The sequence below is a fragment of the Boleophthalmus pectinirostris genome, unplaced genomic scaffold (genome assembly GCF_026225935.1).
Source record: "Boleophthalmus pectinirostris isolate CB_2022bp ecotype Guang Dong unplaced genomic scaffold, ASM2622593v1 HiC_scaffold_10, whole genome shotgun sequence".
Classification (NCBI taxonomy): domain Eukaryota; kingdom Metazoa; phylum Chordata; class Actinopteri; order Gobiiformes; family Gobiidae; genus Boleophthalmus; species Boleophthalmus pectinirostris.
Window position 1 is genome coordinate 12,287,465 of NW_026570971.1, and position 19,311 is coordinate 12,306,775.

The 19,311-nt window shown below is 38.4% G+C and overlaps 1 protein-coding gene across 1 annotated transcript in view; it reads left to right on the forward strand.

The window, feature by feature from the left end:
* The window catches only part of LOC110155614 (unc-79 homolog, NALCN channel complex subunit), a 66,279-nt gene extending 47,666 nt beyond the window's left edge, over positions 1-18,613 (forward strand). Inside the window, 14 exon segments of the mRNA XM_055157582.1 lie at positions 71-156; positions 481-654; positions 1,456-1,481; positions 1,483-1,522; positions 1,609-1,719; positions 5,851-5,955; positions 8,556-8,633; positions 8,770-8,859; positions 10,066-10,241; positions 13,522-13,705; positions 14,781-14,984; positions 16,487-16,564; positions 16,683-16,724; positions 18,283-18,613. Of these exon segments, the coding sequence (XP_055013557.1) occupies positions 71-156; positions 481-654; positions 1,456-1,481; positions 1,483-1,522; positions 1,609-1,719; positions 5,851-5,955; positions 8,556-8,633; positions 8,770-8,859; positions 10,066-10,241; positions 13,522-13,705; positions 14,781-14,984; positions 16,487-16,564; positions 16,683-16,724; positions 18,283-18,471 (1,583 nt within the window). The 3' untranslated portion in view covers positions 18,472-18,613.
* Positions 18,614-19,311: the final 698 nt, after the last annotated feature.

The following is a 19,311-nucleotide window of genomic DNA, read 5'->3' on the forward strand; positions in this document are numbered from 1 at the left end:
GTTGGACTATCAGATATCTCCCATTATTTGTACATTATTTTAGTTCATATATTTTTGGGTGTTTTCGCAGATGGAAGTTTCCTCAGAACCCTTGCGTCTTCGCTCATCGATTTCAACGAGCTGAGTTCCGTGGCTGCTCTCAACATGCTCCTCGAGGTGGGTTTTCAAGTCTGTTACCAGCAGGTGGAGCTGTCGTCAAGGCCGAATCTGCATCGGCGCCTTCAAGTAGACCATGTACTAACAACAAACCAGTACTAGGCTGAGAAAAACCTGCCCATCTCTGTACTACTGTGCTAAATTACGGCTAATGCTAATCAAATCACTGACACAGTTACCAGCCCACTGATCCGCGAGTCTTAACAATGATGCGGTCTACTGCTTTGCTCATGAGCTAAGTGATTGATTGGTGTTGAATGATCAGTTATATGGAAATGCCTTGTATACAGTCGCCTTATATAACTCCGCATCTATGCCCTCCAGGGTTTGAACAATAAGAAGAGTCTACCAGCAGGGAGCACTATGCTGCACTGTCTGGAAAACATCGCTACTTTCATGGAGGCGCTCCCCATGGATTCCCCTAGCAACCTGTGGACCACCATTTGCAACCAGTTCCAGACGTTTCTCACCAAACTGCCCTCCGTGCTTCCTCTCAAGGTACACGCCAAGTAGCCGTGCGCTTAGTCATGCTCCGATATGCCTTAATGTGATTAGAACGGCCGGGGAAGGCATCCAGAAGTGCCCTTGTCAAGCCTGATGCAAAACAGACCGAAAATTGTAATTGATTTGAGTTTCGCTTTTTTGTACTTTTTGTATTTTAGAACAAACAGAACAAACAGTAATAACAAACAAAGTGAAAAATAAAGAAATTACCACAGAGACGCTAACATATTTTGACATTTGGACATGCCCATTATCCTTTCTTTTCGTATTTTAAGGGTAGAAGTATTACATTCCATGTTTTCAGTATTAACCGGTAGTCTTATTACTATTAAAGTCATTCTGCAAAATTTGGGAAAAACATGAAATTGCAATTTTTTTTTTTAACAATTATTGCTATTTCAATTAGATTTGTGATTTATGTTTTGATAATAGGATTTGGTTAAAGTCCAGAAGAATTGACAAAAAGACTGAAATACTGACTAATACAAGAATATTTTAGAACATGTTTGTACAGATCTAAACTCCAGGTTTATGCAGAATAAGACAGGAGAATTTGCAGTAATTGAACTTTGTTTACTGCATCCCTTTAAACTGCAATTTCTATTTGATTGCGATTAATATATCATTTCTGCTAATACTCATTTTATAGAGGCTTGACTGGGATCTATACTTCACAATGACATTTTTTGACCTTGGTTATGTTTCTGTTCTAATCCATTTACTGCAGATTCACAACACTTAAATGGCTGTCCAGTGCGCAATCATCTTTTATCATTGCATTTCTGTTTTTCCCAGTGCCCCATGGACTCCAGTTTGCGGATTCATTTGTCTTCTGAAAATCCCCACCACGAATGCGACCCGGGTACGTGGAGAATTAATTTTAAATATTGATCGATCCAACTCCCAGCTGCTGCGAGCGTCTGACTGTTGTTTTGTGTCCACACACAGAGCCTCCTGGAGCCCTTCTCCAAGCTGCTGAGCTTTGTGATCCAGTATGGCACGTTCAGCCTCTCCTACCTGGTGGAGCTGTGCGGCCTGTGCTACAAAGCCTTCAATAAGGTATTAAAGTCACGTAGTGTTGGCACGATACTAACATTTCAAACTTGATTTCGTTATGACAGAAAAGGCTCGATACTCAAAAAAAAAAAAAAGAGAATAGATTGTAATTTTCATGCACAAAATAATAGTGGTTTCTTTAAATTATCACCATAACTATCGAAATTACTCTAAAACTCTTATTAAAACTATTATTATTAAGAAAAAAGGTGATGTTTTTTGTCATGTTTATGGGATTTGTTCAGTATCAATTTATCTTTAGTACTGGTTTTAGTATCAATTAGTGATCAGACTTGTGATACTTTTGACAAAACTAAAGTCTTGTATTCAATCGCATGATACATTTATATTATTTAAAAGGCCCATATTATGCTTTTCAGGTTTATGTTATGATGTTGTAGCCTGATTCATCAGCCCGTTTCACTTTGTGGAAACCATCTGACCTCTCAGCGTTAGGATTCGTTCGCTCAACGGCAGATGGGTACTTTTTAAATTTAATCAATCGCTGCTATTTGGTCGTGACATATGTAATGTGCCAAATCCCATAGGAAGGAGGGCAGTAACGTCTTTCCACTTGATAAAATTCATCAAACATTCTCTTTGTTCCAACTTTAAATCCTCGATCTCGGGAATTGTTGCCAACACAGAATGTATGGCTCTTCGCTGACTGGTCTACAACTCCCGGGATTTTTGCGAACTGTCTAGTGCATTCCGATTCCTGACCTAGTTGCTGGAGAGAAATGAAATTCAGCGGAGGCACTAGGTGGCACCAGCCTGGCTAATAATGTTGTTTCCTCAGCAAAAACATGCCCAGAGTTGTGTTTTGTTTCATTCATAAACTCCATACACCTTCAAAAGAATCATTTGGATAATTTCAGCCCTGAAATTTCCAGTCTTTATTAAACAAAAAGTAAAAGGTTGCTGTTAGCTTGAAAACCACCCCTACATGACATCACAAAGTGGAACAGAGCATTTTGAGCTTTGGAGGTGTTGTCAGACTAATAGTAAAGTGTTACTCAACATGTGTGAATGAAACAAAACACCACTCCAAGTCTGTTTTTCAGGCTTAAAGATAACAAGAGTAAATTTTTTATCTTTTCAGTGTGTTTCATATTAAAATAATTTAGTTAAAATAGTTTCCTCATCAAAAAAATACCAGGAGTTGCTTATCTTTCATTCACACATTCTGCATATTTTGCAGTCCTTTCACCTTCACCAGACTCATTTTGATTGCTACGCTCAAATTGTATTCAGTACAATGTTAAATCCCACTTTGAAGCTTGCAGCTATTGTTTAAGCCTTATCACTCGGCTACATCACTCCCCAATGTACCAGTCCTTGTCTTCTCTGCTGGTGGTTTTGAATGCATGGAAATCACAGCTGGATTCTTTTATTTGTTGGCCGTACATAATATTTTAAAACACACAATATGAAAATAAATGTGTTTCCTTATCTCAGAGGCATATTTTGATTTATTCATGCCTGTTTGAGCAATTTGTCCTGTATTTGAGGCTTGAGTGCTTATAACATTTCAGTTTCCACATTCCCCCTGTACCCCGCCTACAGCTTTTATCCACTTGATAAAGTTCAGAAACAGCTAGAAGCTATGGATCTGTTTTTTTAAAGTATAGCAGTGTACAATGAACAAAATGTTAAATAATGATCGAGATATGTGATTTTTGATGAGTTTTTCATTAAAGGTCCTATATTCTTTGAAATTGACTTGTTTCATTCACACATGTTTCAGTAATCCTTTATTATTAGTCTGTCTTGTGATGTTATGAAGCAGTAGTTTTCAAATTATCAACTACCTTTTACCTTTTGTTCAGTACAGATTGGCAATTCCTAAAATGAAATGAAATTATCCAAATGATTCTAGTGAAGGTGTCCGGAGAACTTCGATTGTGTGTTAAGCATGTGTGAATGAAACAAAACAACATTCTGCATTTATTTTTGATGAGGAAAAAATATTACAATAGCGTATAGAGCAATCTGGGCCCTTAAAATATTTTCTAATAAAAACACCAATGCTAAAGTGTCCAAAAGTAGTTTATAAACCCTTAACGATGCCCTTTAAACATCTTAATAGCTTCATTACTGCGTCATTTAAAGTGATATATAGAGAGCTTAAAATGCTGAGGTCCCAGTCCCTAGCCATTATGTCATCGCTCTTTTAGTGTCCAACTGGTGCCACGGCGCTCCTCCTCCCCAGATATGTGGCCCATGATTCAGGAAGCAATCAGGCTCTATTGATTAACATGACTAGTTGGTGAGCTCAGGTCCAGAATGTATGGTGTATTCTGGGACAAAGATGGAGCCGGACCTGTCTGCGCCGCTGGGCCAGATGGATACTGGGTCCTCTAGCACTGTCAACGCACCATGTTTTATGTCTCCTGCACTATTGATTTTCTACACTTAATTTCGCACAGTTTAATATCCGCTTTTCTGAGCCCAGGCCACTGTGAGCAATTGCGTTAGAGGCTTCATCGTTGTGATAAGTTTTATGTGGAATTGGTTCATGAGATATCAGAATATTATTTTTAGTGGAAGGGTGCGTCTAATTTGCCTTTTAAATCTAAGATTGAAGAGATTTGCTCTTGGTTTATGGTTAATATCTTCATAATTACTCCCCAGTTCATATTAAACAAAAATTGTTCCAAATCCTTTCAGTATAAACCAGGAGTCTGCACAGAGCTGCATGGGCCCATTATAAACCAAAGTCAGAAAAAGCCACAAGTATTAAGAAACAAGACAAACTGATTAATACTATGAATTTAAAAGAGCAACTTTGCCTCTAAACATCAAAATAAATAACATTTACATTTTATTCTTGTCAGCTTTGTAGAGAGGGTGTGGGGGTTCTCCCCAAGGAGTCTTATCCCACATTCTAACACATTTTATATTTTATACAACCAATAAAATAATGTATTTTTATTTATTCATACCAATCTTCGACAGGGTAGAACACCAGAGTAAGAAAGTCAAGAAACATTTGAAATTACTTTAAATTCTGGACACTGCTTGTTGGACACCCCAAACGCTGAAAAATGAACTTAATAAATAACTGCTAGCATATTTTATCATAAAATATGCTTTTTTGAAAAGAGCCACACCAGAGGCTTTAAAGAGCCGTGTGTGGCTTGCAGACCCCTGATATATAAACAAAATGAATTTTTTTCACTAAGCTTCAAGTTATGAGGCTCACAGCCTCATAACATTCAGCCAAAAATAGACAAAAAGTATTTATTTCTCTTTTTAATTCCTTTAAAAAACCTTGAACTACATGCCTTTTTTCTGTGAGTGGGCTTGCCTCTCCACAAACCTGACTAGTGACTTAACTTGGTGGTGGGTGGTTGCTCTTCTGTAATTTACAAGCCATTCACAAAGTTTTTTTTATTTTTATTTTTGAAAGACTATTTATCACAGACGTTAACCACTAGCCAGGGGCGCTGGTGTCCTGCATCTTAATAGGTCATGATTTTCTATTTACTAAAGCGCTATGCTCCATTAAGTTTTAATTATGAAGTGGTACGCACAGGTATGTACACAAACCGCACAGCCAGAAATGTCAGTGTGATCTGCAGACTGTCGGTGCAGGTACACTAAACCCAACTAGAGTACAACATATTTTTGCAAGAATACTGAAGTGTAATGATGACTGTAATGATAAACAAATAAATAAAAATAGAAAAGTTACAAAGTGTGCATCTAAGTGAATATTTTTAATGTGCCAGTTATTATTGGACATAACACCATTCACCTTATTTATGATCTATTTATAGATCTAAAATATCTTAAATACGTCACATTGTCCTGGAAGATGACAGTCTTGTAAACAGGCACTTTTATGTGGATGGCATGAGCAAAGAGTGCAGCATGTCCTGGGGGAGAGAGGGAGAGAGGGAGGAGGAGGCAGTCTGACAGCCCGGGACTCGCCTGGGACTCTGGGAGCTGAGACGTGGACTGGCCTAAATCTACTTGTCCGTCCGCCGGGCTCTTCTCCCCCTGCCCAGCCCTCCCCCCTCTGTCCTCCCCCCTCTGTTCAGACGACTGAGTTTGAGCGTGATATGAGAGAGGCGCAGTGGAAATGGAGAAGCAGCATCAGTAACTTTGTTTCTGTCTCGTCCCGTCCAGGAGAGAGATAAGTTCTACATGTCCCGTATTGTGGTCCTGGAGCTCCTGCAGGCACTGAAGTTCAAGTCCCCCCTGCCTGATACTAATCTGCTGCTGCTGGTCCAGGTAACAGCCCTTTCATCCATACACATTATGTAAATGAGCTTGTTGGGCTAAGTTTTGTTTTGTTTTCTTCAATATATTACCAAAAAACAAACATATATTATATTGTATTCATATATATGATTTTTTCTTAATTGATCAGCACCATAAATGTGATACAACAGTCCAAATTACAGTTGCATAATTTGATGGGTCCACTTCTTTTGAACGGTGAAGATCCGGCTAATTGCGTCCCACCCACTTGTACTTCTGCATTACATCACCTCAATAAAAAAAGAAAAAGATACAGAGATTTAGGATATAGTGAAGACCTAATTCTAAAAAGCTGTTAAGTTGGATTTCCTTCTACATTTGACCAGGCTTGAGTTCAGCACTTTTAACTTTTCCCATGACTTTAAATTTCATATTTATAGGTGCCATTTTGCAGATTTTTGACCATTTTAATAATTTTGTTTTAATTGCTATGGCAATGATCCTAAGTATTCGTCATTCTGAATATGAAACCCATGCATAGTACTTTTGGTGCAATTTGTATTATTTACTTTGCACGTATAACATAACAATTAAAAAAACACACTAGATAAAAAAGTAGGTGCTGGAAGAGGTTAAAAAAAACAAAAAAAACAAACAAAAGGACTTATATTAAAGCCTCTACTTTATGAATATATTAAAAATTGACCATTATCACTGTGCATAAAAAAAAATTTAAATTACATTTAAACACCTTGGATTAAATTTAATTGATTCAACCATGGATTAAAATACAACGAAACATCTACAACTGAATGATTATCAAACATTATCATGAAATATCAAACATTTCCTCAAACTTTTTTTAAACAAGCGCAATCAGAGATAGTAACCTGGTCCCCCATGAGGCATCGGTGGGGGCAGTTTATCACCACGGAAGCAGCTTATGAGGAGCCCAGCTCATACCCCAGTTATGTGTGTGCCAACTTGTGTGATGATTGGGTGAATATTTTAGCCCACAGATGGTCAACCCTTTGGGGACCAGGTAACAACTCCTCTGATTTGCTGTCACTAACCAGATGTGAAAACTGGCTCCAGAATTTACAGTCTCTGTGTTGTAACAAAACTCTTGAGCTCTTGATGTGACACATTTTAAAACATGGAAAATACGATTTTGACAAGTATTGTATCTGTGAATCTCCGTATTGGTTTTAAAGTAAAATGTGAAATGTTTGGGGATCGTTGTTGACTTATAAAGAATTTTGGTAACACTTTAGTTTAGGTTGCACTTATTAACATGTAACTTAGCACTAATTAGTGTAGCTGTAAATGGTTAATTTGTCATTATTTAGTATTTATTCAGCCCTTATTAATGTCCAATTCCCTATTAGCTTATTCTGCTGTTAGTTAGACATTTACAGACACTTTCCTATTAATACACTCCTTATTATGGGTTAGGGTTTTCCATGAATTATGATTCTAGTAGGTTTTTGGCACAAATAAGTTAAAAAACTACATTTCTTGTGCTACTAGTCCTTAACAACACCCTTATTACAGGGTAGCCGCGGGCTTTTAAAAGTCTTAAAAAGGTCCTAAATTTCATGTTCCTAAATTAAGGCCTTAAAAAGTCTTAAATTATGTTGTCCAAGTCTTATTTTTTTCACTAAGGTCTTACAGTAAATTAAATTTGCCTATTTTTTTATATACTCAATCGGGCTGCAGTGCAGTGTTAAATGGAGGGAGGAAAACAACAACGTGAAATCATGTAACGTGAATCAAATCAAATCAAACTTTATTTATAGAGCACTTTTCATACAAAAAGCAACACAAAGCACTTGAATGAACGTCTAATTTGGAGTATGCACAAACTATACTTAGTTTGTCTTGTTAGAATGTTATAAATTGTTTTTTGGCCTTTTTACAAGCAATACATACTACAGTACTATAAAAGAGCTCTGAATGAGATATATATATTTATAATAAAGATATTTTTTGTTATTTAAAGCAGTGAGTAATGGTCATTATTAGAATTGGGTGCGATGTTGGTCTTATAAAGGTCGTAAAAAAGTCTTAAATGTGGGGTAGTCGGACCTGGCTATACCCTATATTACCAGAAGCTTATTAGAATCATAATTCATATACATAAATGATCTAGTCTCATATAAATACACAGTAATAAGGAGTGTATTAATAGGAAAGTGTTTGTAAATGTCTAACTAATAGTAGAATAAGATTATTGAGAATTAGACATTAATAAGGGCTGAATAAATACTAATGAATGACAAATAAACCATTGTACAACATTTACACTAATTATCAGATAGTTAGATGTTAATAAGTGTACCCTAAAATAAAGTGTTACCAGAATTTTATACATAAAAATAAAATATTAATGTCATAAATATTAAGAACTTTAAGTTTGATGAATAAATTAGCAGACGAGACATGTATTTTGTCCAGAGTAGTAGAGAAAGTGCTTGCCCAGACTATATTACAGTATGACAGATAGCCTCATAGTTAAGCCCTATTTCCTACATTCATTGCTCTTGTATCTGATAATCCCAGCTGCTTCTCCCGGCTTTTTTGCTCAGACACAGTTACCTCACTTACCCTGCGCTCGTGGCTGTTGTCAGTTTGTTTGTGCAGATATCGGGACACGACTGGCAGAATCCACCATCATCCAGAAGCACATGATCTCCACTCTGCCGGGGGTAAGGCTCTAGTGTTTACGTCTTATTATCATCCGCCTCATAAAACAGCAGGGGAACCAAGATGCCCCCATCCCTGCCCCATCCCCTCCCGAGTCCTGCCCGTGAGCCAAAGGAACTGTTTGTGTCTCTCCTCCAGTGCACCACCGCGGCCATGGAGTGTATGAGGCAATACATCAGTGAGCTGCTGGACTTCATTGCTGATATGCACACGCTGACCAAGCTCAAGGTAATGTCGCATCACAGGTTTGTTTTTTTTACTAGTGTAGACTTTAAAGATACGTGAAGATATTGTTTAATTAATTTTTCCACTTAGGTTATCTGCCAAAATAAAAGTACTTAATACATTTGTATTTTGACCACTGCATTTCTTTAAAGGTCCTACATTACACAAAATGGATAGTTGTGACTATGTGTCGCTACTTTCTCAAGAACATCACTGGAGTTAAGTTTTGTTTCATTCTCCAAAGCCCAAAATGCGCCCTTCCAACTTGTGATGTCATGTAGTGGTAGTTTTGAAGTTAACAGCCACCTTTTACCTTGTAAGTTCAGTAGAGACTGGCAATTAATAAGCTGAAATCAACCAAATGAGGTAGTGAAGGAGTATGGAGTTTTAAAAAAGTGGTGGACTTCCTGTTTTACTACATGACATCACAAGGTGGAACAGAGTGTTTTCTATTTGAGAGAAGAACTCAGCCTAAATATGCATGGTTTGGGTGTTAAACATATGTGAATGAAACAAAACACAACTCCAGATATGTTTTTGATGAGGAAACAACATTATAATATAGATCAGAAAATATCATAATATAGACCCTTTAAGACAAAAATAAAATATCTTTATTTGTATCAGTTACTTATTCCTCAAATAACTACAACTAACACTTTTGTATGAAGAAAAATTCAAACATTATGAAACTTTCTAGGCAAACATCAGTAAATAATCTTTACATCAAAACATTACTTCAAGTTATCCAACCAGTATATCAGCTGAATCAATATTTTCTGGATATTTGATACCAGGTGCAACCCTTCTTCATAGGTACCTGCTTAATTGATTTTATTTAATTCTGTCCTACTAAAACAAAAATTAATTACTTTGATTACAGTACAGATTTTATCATTAAAACTTTGCACCAGAATGTGACTTTTTTTTAGTATTGACACCTGCTGAAATGAGTATCTTAGTAGTTTTGAGTATCGATAAGTAGGCTTTTGATTTCTGATACTTCTGAAACCCAAATCTCAATTCAGTGTCATCCTTCAATGACACCAATCAGAATTATACTAAAACTAGTAAAGTAATTAGTTTATGGAGTTATCAAATTTAAACTTATTACAGATCTATTCAAGCAAGAATTAATATTTTTTAAAAATCTTGTAATAAAGTTTATAATTTGTGCTTTAACATCACCCTCTCTGTTCCGTGACCCAGAGCCACATGAAGGCCTGCTGTCAGCCGCTGCACGAGGACACCTTTGGGGGAAATCTAAAGGTGGGATTGGCTCAAGTGGCTGCCATGGAAATCAGCAAGGGCAATCACCGTGACAACAAGGCCGTGCTACGCTACCTGCCCTGGCTGTACCACCCTCCCTCCACCATGCAGCAGGGGTGAGCTCATGCCACTACGAATGATGTTTTGTTTAAAAGGCCTATATTGCCTTATTTTATGATCTATGTTATAAGGTTGTTTCCTCATCAAAAACATACTGGAGTTGTGTTTTGTTTTATTAGGCTGAGCTCTTCTTTTACTTACTCACATCCTTGACTTACTTTCTCTGGTGTCCTGTCTCTTAATGTTACCAATGGACTGGTTGGTCTCGCGTTGAATAGTGTTCGTTTTGGCTTGTAGGCTGTTGAGTTATGTTTTGTTTGTGATCCCTGCTTCGCGTACACTCGAGGATTTAAACACTGACACACGAGGGGAAACACACAACCCCAGTCTGTAGATCAGACCCACAGCGAGTGAAGTGACTGCCAGTGCCACGAGAGAGCGAGAGGAGCAACTGACACTAAGCACTGATTCTAACCGCGAGTCAGTTTAAGATCGGGGAGAATTCAGGTACGCACAATTAGCAATGAAAGGGTTACACCTCACTCAGGCTCTGGAAAGTTACGTATCTTTGAGCAGCTGTAGCAAAAAGGATCCTCCACACAGAGACTTGTAGCCCACATATTCTGACAGAGAACACTTTACACTCTGTTCCAGTTTTCATTTTATAGTGATAAGACCAATATTGTTGCACATGATCAGTGCTAAAGTTTGATCGCAAAAGATTTTAATCAAATATACACGTGTTTTCCTTCATTTGGTAAAGATCCACAAAGAGATATTTAGGCCTTCTTGTCCATAACTTTATTTCTTGTAAGAGAGAAGAGAGAGAAGTGCTCTATCTGTGTCCCTCTGCACAGTGCACATGTAGAGCAGCAGCAGTGGAGGAGAGAGGAGAGGACAGCAGGTCCAGTTTTAGTCTAATCATTTAAATAATAAATATAAAGTGTAATAGACATATTATGGAGTGTATTGCAATAATCAGTAATGATGCATGTGAAAATTATTTAATTTTGTAATTTTTATAACTCGTCTCAACCCATTAAACACATTAACAACACAATATATACAAAAATAAACAAATACAAAAAAATAATTATGTGAGCAGAAATTGTGAAATGGTCTGATGGTTTGTTCAGAACCTCGTCTCATTCTCGTAAACCCTCTCTTGTGGTAACACTGTGCTTCACTGTGGTTTTTAACTCCATACTCCTTCACAAGAATCATTTGGATGATTTCAGCCCTGGAATTCACTATTTTTACTGAACTTAAGGGAACTGTAGCTTGAAAACAATGACGACATGACATCACAAGGTGGAACAGGAGATGCAGAGATGGAGATGTAGACAGAAAAATAAACCAGGAATAATCCAACCTGTGCCAGTGAAACAAAATACAAATCCATGTATGTTTTTGATGACAATTATAATATGGTTTAAAGCTCACAAGAATCTCTTTTGTGTAAATGTAGCAGCTGAAAGACACATAGGAGCATATATAACTCACTGGGAAAGTGTATGTCAATGAACGTGGTGTAGTTTGTATCATATGTACAGTTACAAAATCATAGCTATTATAATTATAGAATTGGTGTGGAGTTTTATTGAAAGTAATTATAGCAGAACTCATTCATTCATCTAAAACAGCACAAGCTTAGTACAATTCAGTGTTTGTATTATTGATTTGTGTGTGCAGATAAACAGCAAGAGAATATTTCCAACTGATTTTGTTGGCAAGATAAATGGGAAAAGATGAGGCTAAAATCAATACAGAAGACTTGTACACGCACACGAACTAACTCATAATGTGGCTCCACTCCAGTAACCTACACATTGAAAAATTGTAGTTTTTGCAAAATAATGGATTACCTAGTCTATTTACATGAGATTTTAGCCTGTAATTGTGTTTTGTTTTATTCATAACTTTATAATCCAACTTGTTAAAGGGGGATCTTATGCAAAATTGATTTTTTTGTTAGTTTATACCATGTTATTATTTTCCCTCCTCAAAAAACATGCTTGAAGAGGTTTTAGTTCTGCTTTAGCGATCACTCCCGGGCTCTATTCAATGGTTAGCTTTAAGATTCTGCCCAATGCTCAATCTACTAGCCTACATTTATAAATATACAAAAGCATGATACAGAACTATACACAACAACTTTACAAACCTGGTGCGATGTGGAGTAGTATGAAAGCTATTGTTGTGATAACGCTCTAAAGGGAGAGTGACAATATGAAAAATGTTAATGCATCATTTTCGGCCAATATCGCATTGTCAAAACAAAGGTGATCTGAAAATGTTGTGTGTTAACAGTTAATACTCCATAAAAGTAAAATACTATCTCCTTAAGGATGCAAAACTCTTCAGGTCTGAAATTAGTTCATCATCATCATAGAAAGTTTAGTTTTTACAATCCATACATTCGACTAGATTAGATTATTTCTGTGAACAAATTGTCTTCTATTAGCCTGATTCATCAGCTGGTTTCACTTCGTGGAAACCATCTGACCTCGCAGCATTAGGATTCATTCACTCAACGGTAGGCGGGTACTTTTTTAATTTAACCAATCGTTGCTATTTGATCGTGACATATGTAATGTGCCGCTAACGGGGCTAACTGGTATATTAAGCTTTTCCCAAATCCCGTAGGAAGAAGGACAATAACGTCTTTCCCCTTGATAAAATTCACCAAATATTGTCTTTGTTCTGGCTTTAAATCCTCGATCTCGGGAATCGTTGCCAACAGAGAATGTGTGTCTCTTCGCTGATTAGCTGGTGCCCAGACTCGCACTTCCGTGGTTCTTGCAAACCGTTTAGTGTTTTCCAATTCCTGACCTAGTCACTGAAGAGAAATAAAATTGAGCGGAGGCACTAGGTGGCGTCAGCCTGGCTACTCTTCTGTTAGATGTAACTCAGATTTGAAGCTATTATTTTTAGCCTCATTTTCATAGATGCCTCCTTATACTGGGAATCATTGTAAGCCCAGAAATAGAACAAATTTACCTTGATCGTTATACATGTAATGCATAATTTTAACTATAAAATGTCTGAATAATACCTCATAGGACACCTTTAAGTACTACTCCTTCTGAGAGTTCACTTCTCTAATTGGTTAATTCCACCTGTCACTCACTCAGACCCTTACAGAGACTAGACAATAGGAGGAGAAACACTGAACCACAATATGATGATTTCTCAAAAATATCATATCATCACAAGAATGAGATCACAATACGATTTTTATCACTATCTCGCCCAAGCCTGGATCTTTGTGTGGCCATAGTTTGATGCTGAGACAGCGATCACAGAAGCATAACTGAAGTGTTTTTGTGTTTACAGGCCAAAAGAATTCATTGAGTGCGTGTCCCACATCCGTCAGCTGTCCTGGCTGCTCCTGGGCGCGCTCACCCACTGTGCCCTGCATCAGGGCTCCACCTCCTGCATGCCCATCCCCCTGGACGCAGGCTCCCACATCGCAGACCATCTAATCGTCATCCTCATCGGCTTTCCAGAACAGTCCAAGGTCTGCCAACTGCTCCGCTCGCTGCTTTAGAGGCTCTGAGGGAGGGATACTCCAAATGAAAACACAGCATTCAGCAAAAAACTATGTGCAATATTGACAAGGACGTGGAAGTGTTTTTCAAATATATTATACTGTTATATGAAAGAACTCACTCGATACTCAATACCCATACCACGATGATAACAAAAACACTTTTTATTTAGACAATATAATGTAATTTTCAACATTAAATCATAGTACTTTTACTACATTTATATTACCATGCAGTTTTATATCTAGTCTGTGTGGTCTGTCTTATTCTTGTTCTGATACAGTTCAAGACATTTTACTATTACTACTAGTTTCAGTATCTATTGGTACCTGATTTTTGATACTTTTGACAACCCTAAATATATATATTTTACAAATCCATACTTAAATGGTAATATACCTGATAATATAAAAGAAAATACTACAATTGAATGCTGAAAATCACATGCTTTTGTCCAGTGGTGTAGTGTGATTTTTGAAGCGGGGGTACGCAATTCCTGAGTGAGCCAGGAGGACTTAACCAAAACTAAACCAGGACTGAACCAGATCTAAACCAGGACTAAACCAGGACTACACAAGGACTAAACCAGGACTACACCAGGACTAAATCAGGTCTAAATCAGGACTAAACCAGGACTAATTTTGGACTTGAAAGACAGAGAGAGGGAGAATCCCAATCCGTGAGGCGAGGAGCTCTGCAGTCTCCTTTCCCCTGCAGTCACCTGAGGTCTAAGCTGGCCCACCTCCGACCCAGGCGTGGCACTCAGTCCTGGTTTAGTTCTGGTTTAGTCCTGGTTTAGACCTTGTTTGGACCTGTTTTAGTCCTGTTTTAGTCCTGGTTTAGTCATGGTTCAGTTCTGGTTCAGTCCTGGTTCAGTCCTGGTCCCTCACATTGCAGGTCACTATAGGACAGTAGCAATAACACATTACATTATTTTGCACATTTATTATGATATGAATATTATGTTACATTAGTTAAAACTTCAATACATTTACGATTCTCCCTTAAATCCTCCTATAACTAACTTTCCCTGTGTGTCCGTAGACGTCAGTGCTCCACATGTGCTCGCTCTTCCACGCCTTCATGTTCGCTCAGCTCTGGACCATCTACTGTGAGCAGGCGGCCGCGGCCCCGTCCCTGCAGAACCAGAACCAGACCGAGTTCTCCTCCACGGCCATCCTCACGGGCCTGGAATTTTGGAGCCGTGTCACCCCCAGCATCCTGCAGCTCATGGCCCATAACAAAGTGGTGAGCGTGGCCTCTTCTCCATCTGCTTATAGGCCCTGTAAAATGCAAAAATGTGGGAATTCTGTGGGACCTGGTGAAGCAGGAGACAAAAGTGAAATGGAATATAATGTGGTTTCACTGCGGAACCTGGGATTTACCACAGAAAACCATGAAAAATGTATGAAAAATCCAGGGATATCCACTCACATGTCAGCAATATAAGATCTTCGTTTAAAAGAGTATTATTCAGAATCGTCTTTTTTGGAGTCATTGTTCCCTCATCAGAAACATACAGGAAGAGGTTTTAGACGTCATTTATGCATGTTTGAGTAATTTAGCGATCTCTCCCAGGCCCTATTCAGACCCTCTTTAGTGCTACAATTTGTCGCCCATGCTCTTAGTCTGCAATGTTCCTTGAATTTTACAGAAGCAGGATACAAAACTGTATGGCTCTACTTGAAAAACTGATGTGATGTGCAATTGTGCGCCAATTGTGTTGTGATAACGCTTCGAAGGGGGAGTGACTTAGCCGTGAAGAGCAAAGGGAACGGGGCACTAGACATAAAATAAACTTGTTAACATGTTAATATATTGTTTTAGGTTAATATAACGTTTTCAAAACAATAAAAGGTAACATGGAGCTCTAAATATGTGTTAGAAGTGTACCCTATTCTTTAAACACATTTACAATTGTGTTACATTATTTGTTTATATTTAACAAGACATTATGAGACACTAATCATTTGGAATTTACTTTGTCTACAGATGTCAGAGAAGCTCACATATAATTTTTGTGGTCGATTGTGTTTCTATCCTTAAAATAGATGAACACTAACTTAAAGTCTGTACCCGCTGAATTTAAAGGGACACTCCAGAATTTTGGACATAGTTCCTCATTTCGTTGTGAGCCAGAGTGTTGGAGACGTGTGGAGAAACTTTTTAAAATATTCCACCCAGTCCTTGTATTTGCAGAGGTCGCTGGTGCTAGACTAGTGCATGTCAATGGCCATAGCAAAACTATTATTACACCAAACTGTCAATAAAATAATGTTTGAAATAAAACAAACTTTGCATCGCATTAATCGCCGCATGTTGAGGGATTATTTTCTCCAAGCTTTCTATCAGGAAGTACAACTCACTGCCTCTGCTCAGACATAAATCCTTCAAATGCAAGGTTGGTTTCACTTCTAAAATTATTCTATCAACACAAGGACAATTGACACAAGGACTGGATGGAATATTTAAAAGAGTATCTCCACACGTCTCCAACACTCACTAGGAAATGAGGTCCTATGTCCAAAATTCCGGCCTATCCCTTCATAAACATGTTTCGATCTGTTAATGTTAAATGTGTTACGTCTGCTCCATTTTGCCTCCCTTAAAGAATTCCCAACATTCCGATGACACAGGATTTAAAGTGTCTATAGGGCCGGAGTTGTGCGTGTGAAATATGAGGAGGAGAGGAGGATGTATTTACACAGGGGAGATGATGCAACGGCCTGATGTGTTCTGTTTCTGTTCAGATGGTGGAGATGGTGTGTCTTCATGTGATTAGTTTGATGGAAGCCTTACAGGAATGCAACTCAACTATTTTTGTCAAGGTTGGCTATTTTCACTTTTACCTGCTTAGTCAATACTTACGCAATACTTCAACTTACTTGCCAATACTTTTTTTTTGTGTGTGTTGCGTTTCATTATCTGTTCATTATCTGTTCACAGCTTATCCCCATGTGGCTGCCAATGATTCAATCCAATCTTAAGGTGAATTTTTGTAAGAATATCTTGGCTTTTGTTGTAGTTTTGTGCAGTTTATTCAGTTTTAATTGTGATTATTGTTATTGTTTAAATAAGTTACTAAAAAAACAGATGTACCAGTCCAGCTGAGGCTACAAACAACATTGATTTTCCTAATACAGTAAGTACTAAAAAGATTAAACCAGACCAGAGATCAGTTACATTTCATAGGCACAAAAGGGATATTATCCGATACCCCATGAGTAGTACCATAACAGGGCATCACTACAAAAATAGTAGAACATAAAAAATCAAAACAGATTAGTGAAAATCTGTTCTCACATATGTCACGCTCTATTCTGCCTCAAAAAACCTGGAGCAAAATAAATCTACCATGGCTTTTAAAAGATCGTGATGAAGATGATGATAATTAGCATGTTTAAAGATTTTATTCTAAATTGCATAAACCTATTGATCTATATATAACCTACAGTATGTGTCCCCAGATACAAGGTTAACATCTTCAAATCAAATATAATTTTACCGATAACAATCGTAATCTGACTTAATTACAAAAACAGACGCGATGGCCAAGTTGTTTATAGCATAATTTGGTGTTCTGGTTCTCAAGGTGATTATCATAAAGCAGAATGAGCCTCACATGTGTTTCTCATTTGGGTTGCTAGTTTCAAAGCTGAGATCCAGTTGGTTTAAACCTAAATTGTCTCTCTCTCATCTGAATGGTCACTACCTAAACCTCAGCATCTGCAGCCAGTTATGAACCAGTGCTAGTGCAGCCTCTGCAGCTCAGGGAGGGAATTCTGGAGGTTCTGAACTTTCACATGAGGCCTGTCCATAAACTGAGAACAAGACAAACTTGGATGTGTCTCTGTCTCCAGGTTAAGGCTCTGACAACCTGCAGGTTTAGTTGTGATTGTTATAGCTTTTTTTAAACAGTAAGAGTGAAGGTTACTAGTCAGGCTGGTGCTACCTAGTGCCTCCGCTCAATTTCATTTCTCTCCAGTGACTAGGTCAGAAATCAGAATACACTAGACGGTTTGCAAGACCCCCGGACGTTGTAGACCACACACCAGCCAATTAGCTGTGAGCTGTGAAGCCATGGCGTCAAACTCAAGACCCTGTCTGGGTCCCTTTTGTGGTGCAACACAACAGTAAACAAAGCGGTCGAGATGGATGTGGATGAAGACATACATTCTGTGTTGGCAACAATTCCCAAGATCAAGGATTTAAAGCCAGAACAAGAGAATATTTGGTCAATTTTATCAGTGGGAGAGACGTTATTGCCCTTCTTCCTACGGGATTTGGCGCATTACATACATCATGAGCAAATAGCAGCAATTATTTAAACAAAAAAAGTACCATCGAGCAAACAAATCCTAATGCTGCAAGATGAATCAGGCTAGCAGGTTACATACATCCCCTTTAACCTGTGCTGGTAAATTACTGTCAATTACTGTCAATTACTGTCAATACCTAAATTACAGTTAAAAATATGATTTCAATTATGCCCCATGTAACAGAATATTGCTGCTGAATTCCTCTTAACACATGTCTCTGTCTGTAGCACCTGTCTGCGGGGCTGCGTCTGCGACTCCAGGCCATCCAGAACCGGGTGAACCACCAGTGCCTCCAGGGCCAGGCGACAGGTGCCCCTCCTGTCGCTCTGCGCAAATGGCTGCAGTGCACGCAGTTCAAAATGGCGCAGATAGAGATCCAGTCGTCAGAGGCCGCCTCACAGTTCTACCCCATGTGACCTGCTGCTTTGTCCAGAGCAGAGCGGGTCAGACCACGGCTCTGCATCCACTCAGACCAAAAAGGACTTATGAAAAGGTTTTTATGTACACTGAGCTATTTTAAAATCTTAAAGTGGTATTATCATGTTTATAAAGTATATGAGAAGAGAGCTTGTAATATAAAATACTCATTATAACATTTAAATTCTATGACTTTATAAGATGCTTGGCTGCAGCTGAATAATAAAAGAAAAATTTTTGATAAACGTTTAGTCATGCTGTCATTTCACAAAAATAGATCCCTGGTTCAGAATTGTAATGTGACATTTAGGGCACTTTGGAATGCCCGCTGATAAGGGAAATGGCCAATTTACCATAATGTAGATGGTGGAGTGATACGATTGGCCGCCTTGTTTACTGTTATTGAGTGGAACCCGGAGCTCAGGTGTCTCTCCGGGAAAATGACAGGACATGCATTAGCCCGCGCTCGTCCGTGATCTTTGTCGGCCTGTCAGTTAAGCTGCCTCTCGCCATCACAGCGCGCATCCATCACTGGACCATCCCAGCAGCTTTGTAACTAGATAAGGTGGAGCCAGACATTGGAGGTAAACAAGACTATTTCGGCGGTACCCCCCTCCCTCCTCTTCCTCCTTCCCTCCCTCCTCTTCCTCCTCTCTCAAAGTGGCAAAAGCCCCCGCTCTCCCCGTCCGTCCATCATTGGCAGTGAGAGGAACAGATTGGCCCGTGCATACACCACGCAAAAACAATTACCTAAGGCCTAATGCAGTTAGTGGTGATTAAGCATTGTTGTAAGGTCTAACCGCATTACCACAGGCTCTCCTCTCAGAATAACAGATGAC